The 9,015-nt window shown below is 36.2% G+C and overlaps 1 protein-coding gene across 1 annotated transcript; it reads left to right on the forward strand.

Moving 5' to 3' along the window:
- Window positions 1-6,034: 6,034 nt before the first annotated feature.
- Window positions 6,035-8,682, forward strand: LOC110464368. The gene is made up of 2 exons (XM_021519557.1): window positions 6,035-6,217; window positions 6,551-8,682. Exon 2 carries the CDS (start codon window positions 6,562-6,564, stop codon window positions 8,212-8,214), a length of 1,653 nt encoding a protein of 550 aa, XP_021375232.1. The 5' UTR covers window positions 6,035-6,217; window positions 6,551-6,561; the 3' UTR covers window positions 8,215-8,682.
- Window positions 8,683-9,015: the final 333 nt, after the last annotated feature.

A 9,015-nucleotide genomic window follows, 5' to 3' on the forward strand; every position in this document is an offset into this window, starting at 1 on the left:
CTATATCAGGATTATGCATAAGCTTTCTGGTAGTTTATCTCTCGTTGTTTCCTAAACTTAAAACACAATGCTATTTGATCATGACCAAATGTCACGCTCAAATGATTTTCAAAACTGTATACAGAAGATTTTAAATAGCAATGATTCGCTGCAACTGATATCGAGACGAGTGAAAATAGTATCAAGATATGTCTGATATCTGTGAGCTATGACGTGTACGCAGAAGAGTGCAAATAGTCTCGTGATATCTAAAGAGTAATGATTGGCTATATATTATATGCAAAAGAATGAGAATATTCTCATGACATACGAGGTTATGAGCATATTTTCAAGATATAAAAGTTTCCACAAAAATAGTATACTTGGAAACAATCTCAGGATATTGGATATAAATAATGATGAGTTCATATAGATAATAGCAATTTACACCAAACGTCGAATATCATGTCTGAAAATGTATACATTTTCTATCGGTGTGGTTTGTACTGTTATTTCTAATGACTTTGGTCGTCTAGATTTTACAGTAACTCAAAACTGAAGTTATGGTTGCTTTATTTTCTCTCAGATGTGTGAATAGTGGCTTTTCATAGTATTTATTATTGTTGGCAGGTCTTCTCTTATCGAGTCTGAGATTAGCGTGATCGGGCAGCTACAACTGAACTTTGGCATGGAAGCGTATTTACACCCAGAATTTGGCTTATGAAAAAGATATTGCTGTAATAAAATGAAAAACAATTTTCCTTGTTATCCCCATATACACACTTTATCATTGAAGATTGCCCTTTAGGTAACGTTGTACGAACAGTTATCCCGGGTCGAAAGTCAGAAGTATCTAGCTGTCTAACATACACAATTCTATCTGTTGTCCCTAGGAACTTGACACCAAAAAACAATTTTATAGCTACCTACGTTTTACAGGTACTTAACCCGACAAAGCAAGTTAACATATCATAAGATAACATCGAGAACGGTCAGTGTCGTCACATTTTCTTTATACAATTTGATCGGCAGAATCGTTGTTTGAGGTATACGCGCGACAAAGATATAATCATTTAACATATTTTGGTAAATGGAAACGAATGACAAGCAATTATAGTCTAAATTTAACCAAGGGATGCTATTTATTTATACCTGTAAATCTTATCTGTATTGTTGAGTATTTTGTAATTTACATTCCAGTTTACCGATATGTTTGTATAGTACAACAGTCACAATTAATTGATGTAAATTAATTTACGATGGAAAGCAAATACATGTGCACACTATGTAAATGTAAATGATAAATATACTCAATAATACATATAAAACACAATGAAGTTGATAAATATACTCATACATACATATATTAATTCAGTCATTGGTATTACATTGGGTGGAAAATTTCAGTTATGTGGACACAAATTATACTGCTTACTTAAAAAACAATTGGGGTTTTATTCCTACTCATATATTTCTTATTTAAAACTGCTCTTAATGCTATAATATATGCAGAAATGTATCGGGTTTACGTCAAGTATTATCCAGTCAGCTAATAGACAACCTTATTAATTGTCAAACCACCCGGCGGATTTATCTAGAACCTTAAAAAGACGACCACGAGTTCAAGTTAACAGCTGTCGTCTCCGTTATAGAATTACGTGTATAATTATGATATCAACACCTACCCAGATATATACAGGGAAGTCTTACCTTAACTTAGACTTTCTTGTTTTTTAATATAAATATGTAAACATTTTATTTGAATGCGAAATCCATACTCAACCAGATCTCCAGGATGTTTGCTTAAGGTTATCTCGGTTATCGTGTCACGATAATATCATAGAGTAATGGAATAAATGACTATAAATAGTTACACTTTTAATGAGATGATTAAACATGTATATCCGCAGGACTTCGTTCTCAGAAAGCTTTTCGTTTATAAGAAATTTAATGCTCGACGAAGTCCTATGTGTCATATTGCATCACAAACCTGTCGTATTTTCCCATGTTACCAGCAAGACACAAATTATAAGCCGTCTGTCGCCAATACACGGCTGCTATAAGTACATCGAGTACATCGAGTACATCGAGCCAGCTGTTGGCGTCGAGCCCATCCCATATATGGATACAGAATAAGAGATTAATCTTAATATATGAATGTCGGTATCGCTACATGACCATTACACTGAATAAACAGTCCGGAGTCTTATTAGTGACTCATTTGAATGGACAGGATATAATCAAACATTTATCAACATAATATATACATGTAGTGTTAAAATGCCAGTATAGAAGCTCTTCCAGATCCAGAAATTAAACAGCATATGGTACAACGCACCTGTCTTATAAGGCGTTAAATTATCCGCCAATAGTCCGCAATACACAACTCTATTGAGCCTATCTGTCGCAGATGACAGGTAGCTATTCCCATTTTGTTCAGATATACCAAGCTAATTAGTGGGTATAACGTATATCATCTATTTGATTTCAAGAATAATAGAAGGGCTGGGTCATTTTTCCCCCTTCAATCATTTGCTCCACACTTATTATCTTTGTCAAAGCAATATGTTGGTCCTGTTCGAAGTACACATTGTCTTGTGTTGTCTACATCATCTAATGACACAGAGTTATTATTATCAGACCATGTTTGGATTTTCATATGTCGCCCCAAATCAACACCGATGAGTCCTAAAAGGAAAAGCAAACTGTATTGTGAAGTATATTTTATTAATTGCATACTGTATCTGTTACAAAATGTTCAAGGTTCAGTCCAATGTGTGTGTCGTAGATTCATCTTTCAAAATACAGAGCGGTATACTCTGATCGTTGAACCATGATGGCCACAGTGATCTCATTTGAGTGGTAAAATGGTTTATAAACTTGAAATTAACCACTACCCCTGCATTTTGGTTTTGCTTTTATATAACTGATTGGTTTTACATGTACTGTACGTTGTGTCCTAAACCTGAATCACAGTTATTGTGATATATATGTACCATCTAACGGCATTGCCAATATATATATAATCTTTCCCTAATTCAGTTGGCATTCATATTCCGATTATTGGCGTCACCATTATTTTGACGTCATAATCGTAGCGTTGGATTCCACTGACTCCTCCCCGGGCAATAGCTCTTCTATTCATTAAACAAGCATACACGATACATACATTTTTTGAACTAAACGCTGAATAATATTATTATTGATTTTTTATGAGATGAACAGATTCCAAAAATGGTAAATATAAGTATTGAACTGCTTTAAGTTGCCATTCATAAGGGCAATATGAATGCAAAATGAAAGCAGTTAAATGCATAAATGCTCCTAAGTGTGTTAACACTTTGTGTTTTTTAAGAGAATAGCCAGGGAGTATACAAAGAGTAATGTTTTAATAAAGCCAGAAAGAGTTTTATATTCTCATGAGGTTTCGAGTATATCTTAAAGATATACGGACTTCGGCAAGGATGTTGATATAGATCATGATGAGTTCTTAGAAGTTAGTGTTCTTTACACCAGATGTTGCATAGCTTGTACGATTTTAAACAATCTTCTTGTTGCTGTAACTCAAACCTCACATAATGATAGGGTTTAAAAATGATATATGTAGATAAAGTTAACACCTTGTTTAGAGTTTATTTCCATGAGCGAAAATTCGAATTATTTAGCCAGTTGTACATAGATTATAGAGTAGTTGGAGGAAAATTGCTCTTTAATTGATAACGTACATGCAGATATTTCCCGCGTGTACTTAAGATTTTACCGAAGTAACACTATCTGTCTATTGTACTTAACAACAGCTCAAAGTTCATGTCACACGCAGTCTTCGTGCATTAAAGACATAACTATATGATACACCTCAAATCAATCTGTCAGCTCATTTTTTGAGATTTTTTAAAGTCTTTCTATAGAAGCCTCAGGACAACCAGACCAGACAGTGTTTTTTGGAAATAATTGATGAAATATGAGTTGAGCAGGACAAACTGTCATCAATATTGGTACCAAGTTATTTCTCACCACGTATCGGGGCCACGGTTTCTCCCCTTAGTTTAAGATTGAGGCTTTGATTTAGTTTCCCAAGTTAGAACGGTTCTCCATACCCTTAATTTGATGCCCCGATGGATCACTATCAATTCTAGACATGCAGATTTTTTTTATTATTATCTGTACACAAACAATATTTAATTTTCCCTATGTACAAATGTACTGATAAGTGAGAAAACGTGACCCAGTAATGCAATCCTTTAACAACACATCTTTATTTTGAAAAATGCTGATAAATTACCCCCCTGGTTTATAGCAGAGCTTGAATTACAGTGTAAAATTTTGACCCAATTTCTGATATCGTTTCCAAATCCAAAATATCTAAGTACTTCGTCTATGAATTTCCAAGAGACAGAATCGAAAGCCTTTTCAAAATCAACCATTAATAACATTCCAGGGATATCATTTTCCTCTGTATATTGCATAATGTCATAAACCAGGCGAGTATTTTCTCCTACATAGCGTCCCGATATAAATCCTGATTGATCAGAGTTTATAATTTTTTGTAAAACTNGGAGACAGAATCGAAAGCCTTTTCAAAATCGACCATTAATAACATTCCAGGGATATCATTTTCCTCTGTATATTGCATAATGTCATAAACCAGGCGAGTATTTTCTCCTACATAGCGTCCCGATATCAATCCTGATTGATCAGAGTTTATAATTTTTTGTAAAACTAATTTGAATCTCCTTGTTATTGATCCAGAAGCAATTTTGTAATCATTATCTCTTATTTATTTTGGAAATAGATGAAATATGAGTTGACTGGACAAACAATATCTAATTTTCCCTTTGTACAAATATACTGATAAGTGAGGAAACGTGACCCAGTAATGCAATACGTTAACAACACATCCGTCTCAGTCTTTCTATCAGTAATGTATACCCCGGTGGAGGCCCCACGCCAAAGTATATCTTCAAAGTCACTCACGTTGTTACTCAGTTGTCATTTAGGTGTTATTGTCCTAATGCCTTTGTTATACTTGACATTGAAGGTGGTTGTTTGTGACTCGATACATGGAAGAAAAAAAGTGCGATCGTTATCATAAACGCATTTGTGAAAGTTAATGCATAGTGTTTTATTGTCAGTTGTAAATCAGAATGCATGAGCAGTAAAATGCTTTATAATTTATATCGAGCATTTTTATTCATAGCGAGAATTGTAAAATATATACGTACATTTAACTTGGATTCGTCTCTTTTGATTGCTTTAAAACGTAACACATTTTTAATCAAAAGTCGATTTCACCTTAATTCACCTGAACAAATTTGATGCTTATAATTTGATATTGTTTGTAACGCGCTTTTACATTGGTAAGCGTTTAAATTCTATCAAGTGATAGAACGAAAAAAATGAGAACATATTAGGATGACTTCATAGACAAGTGAAACGGTTTTCCCAAAAAAGTATTCACCTGTCACACTTCACACTTGAATACTTGTCTGCACGCACGACTTTTGACATTATAATCGACTTTATAACAGATGACTTAAAAATATGAATATTTATCATTACATTGTCCTGACAACCAGTGAATATCCATGCATGTTTATAGCGTCATTATTTGAGAGAGAGTACCTGATGGAAGCTTCGGCTCAGCTAGTTGGCGTATCATACCACACGGGTGGGGAATTTAATATACGACATTTGATTGATTCAGAGAAATCATTCCGGCAGCATTTATCAAAATGCTGTCGTTGTAAATAAACATGACCTGTTTAAACGTTTCCCGTTGTAATTTTTAGAATTAAAAGAAACTATATAGTGCAGTGTGGTGTTTCGTGGAAAGTCCTTGATTACCACCATTAGCCATGGCTTTATTATCGCGGCATAGATTAGAGACTTAGGTGTATTTAGTTTCTTAAAAGGGTAGTTTGATTGACGTACTATCCAGAAAGTATCCACCTATCATCGATCAGCTTAACCAAACCACGCCCATTGTTAACCGCTCTGATGTTGTAAACAGCATATACACTATATACCGGCTGGTTAATATGCCAGTCTACCCGGAACAGAGAACATGTGGTGATTCACAGCTTTGCAAGAACTCTTTCTGCTTGAAGTTACATGAACTAACTTGATATGTACTAATAGAACAGGACAAGTCTGAAACTGACTTTCATGAGGAATTACCAGCCGGTGTATGTTTAAGAAAGGACCTGTACGGTAACACATGACACGATATCTATTCAAGGTAAGTGTGTGCACTGAGCTTATACATTATAAATGACCGTATCCTTAAGAAAGTTGTTTGTTGAATTAGCTTTACAAATAATATTAAATGTATAGATATTAAACTCACATAAATAAATGTTATATTACATTAGATGCCACAATACATGATTCATGTTTGTCAATTATCACATTCAGTGAAAGATTTAGATGTCAAGTTGTCCGGAGTGTGTAAAGGGGGATAACTCTTCGTGAACACAAACACACGCCATTTGACAGTCCTCCGGCATCATGCGTTTTGTCAGTTTTATGTTGAAAGAGTCACACATTATCTATATGTTGGTGTTTTTTTCAGAAATAAAAGCGATGGCAATACTGGAAAGGCCTGTTTATTCCACTTTGAAATCTGCATTTATTACCTCGGGTGATTCATCCAAAATATGTGAAACAAAATCTGCAGCCAATCAGCAGTATATTAAAGAAGATTATAGTTTTAATACTGAATCGGATAGTAAAGACAGTTTCTTGATGCCAAATGCCAGCAAGCTTCCGAAAATTATATCAATATCACGGACTGTCGTTCGTACAAGTAGCCGCCGTCAACAGGAAATCAAAACGAAAGAGAAATGTAATAACAAAAACCCGAAGAAACCAGTTCACCAATCATTTCCGCTCAAAGTTTATCTTCCGATTAAGTCGATGTTAGTCACAGCACTGTTGTTAGTGCAATGCTCGCCATCTACTGCTGCTACACCACATATAAACTGGCAAGACATCTTTCTCGGTCACGAAGACAACATATGTATATTTACCGGATGCATCACCTTTCGTGATACTGGACAAATAGAAGTGATATCGGCCAACAATGCAACTGGTCAGACTCGAGATGCTCTTGTTGTTAGTGGACAAATAATTGGGTCACGGGAAACGCGTATAATCAATGGACATCCCACAAATGAAAATGTTTCAAATCAGGATACCGACACTGAAAACACAGACGGATTAGAGGTTCAACGGAAAGGAGAAATCGAAGAAGGAAATCGTGAGGATATATCAAGTAGAGGTGAAAGGTCTAATCACGAGTTAGTTATTTCAGATCAACGTTTTTCCTCACACCCATCACGCCTGATCGATGCACAGAATTTAAATGAAAACGTGAATGCATCAACAGACGACAATGTGATAAATGGTCTCGGTGTGTTAGTCATCAGTGGGCAACATCATTGCGATGACCGCATGGCATCTGCACGTTGTGAACTAGTTTCTACCAACGTTTCTGACAACAACGAACGATTCATGGAACAAGTCGAAATACCTAGTAAAGACACATCGAACAGAACTAGTGTACTCGTCATAACAGGCCAAAATGTTCATGCTAGTGAGCGCGAGATGATTGCCATAACAGACCACGTGACACGGGATCAAACAAATACGGCGGTTGGCCTTGATAGCCCGACAGTTTATGACAATAATGAGAGTGGCATGGATAATAATCAACGTGTGGCATCTACACGTAATGAACTGGTTCTTATCCACGTATCAGACAACAACCAACAGTCTGATACAATACCTAGTGAAGACACATCCAACACGCCAGGTGTACTCGTCATCACGGGCCAAGCTTTCCTTATTAATGAACGCGAGAGCATCGCCATTACAGATCGCGTAACATGGGATCAGACTTATATGAATGTTGGCTTGTATCATCCTACAGATGAAAACAATGAAGCACCGAACGAGCAGCATGGAGAACTTGCCATCACTGACCGTACCCGTCAGCCCATTTTGGCCACTGCTGCGCACCAGCTTCTGGTCACCGAACATACCCACGTAATGGACTTACAATGTCCGACCAACCAGCGGGCAGCTGTTACCGTAAGCGAGATAGCTGTAAGCGGGCAACACCAGTTGCCAAACTTGATTAGACCACCGGTTAACTCGAATTCTATGACAACAGTGGGAATTAATGTTAACGACCCTGTTGCCCCTCATAACAATGGAACTGAAATCAGCGATTAACGTTTAAGAAGTTTTTAAACATTCAGAAATAGATGTGATAACGAAACAAATGCAGATTCCGGGAAAGAATAAGCTTGCTGTATCCGACTGCATGATCGTAAGAGGCGACTAATGGCCAACCAATGCAGAATTGGGAATTGTTCTTGGCTGAACAAATATAACTGTGATAATCAGGTGGAGGAGTGTTACAAAATGTGTTTCCTAGCGATCATATCTTCAAGGTATGTACAGAACAGGCGACTGGGCGATAACGACGTACAAAGCGAAGGCAGTATTATTGTATGCTTCTCACAAAAATCTTTAAATATCGATTAACTAATAGTAACTATATATTACCCTTTTGTATAAACGTTTTATTGTTTTGTTAAAATCATCAAATGCTGATTGACACTACCATATACTTTTTGAACTTATGCCATTATTTTGAGAATGCAGAATTGCCGTTATCTCCAATTAATAAAAGACTGAATGAAGAGACGACTTGAGTACTCAACTTTCTTTTTCCTAAAGTCTGCCTTGACAATGCCTAACTGTTAGCATTTAGTTGAGCGTTCTGTGATGAAGGCGACTGGTTATCGCCCGTTGTCAGTATAATGTGACCGGCTGGGGTGTCCTGCTGGGTGTGTTCGGCACACATAAGAGTTTTTACCCGCTGCCTGCATGTGCAGTCCTGACATACCATTTTATCGCCACGGCATGACTGGTTTCAGTTTTACTGGTATTTTTCAGTTAAAGCAAATAAAAAAGAATTAGCATATATTATATCAATGTATCAAACAATTTGTCTTTAAATCGAAATAC

The sequence above is a fragment of the Mizuhopecten yessoensis genome, unplaced genomic scaffold, assembly GCF_002113885.1.
Source record: "Mizuhopecten yessoensis strain PY_sf001 unplaced genomic scaffold, ASM211388v2 scaffold10985, whole genome shotgun sequence".
Taxonomy (NCBI): domain Eukaryota; kingdom Metazoa; phylum Mollusca; class Bivalvia; order Pectinida; family Pectinidae; genus Mizuhopecten; species Mizuhopecten yessoensis.

Excerpts from the sequence above, each read along its gene's own strand:
- LOC110464368 (XM_021519557.1), top strand. The coding sequence starts at position 6,562 with ATGGCAATACTGGAAAGGCCTGTTTATTCCACTTTGAAATCTGCATTT.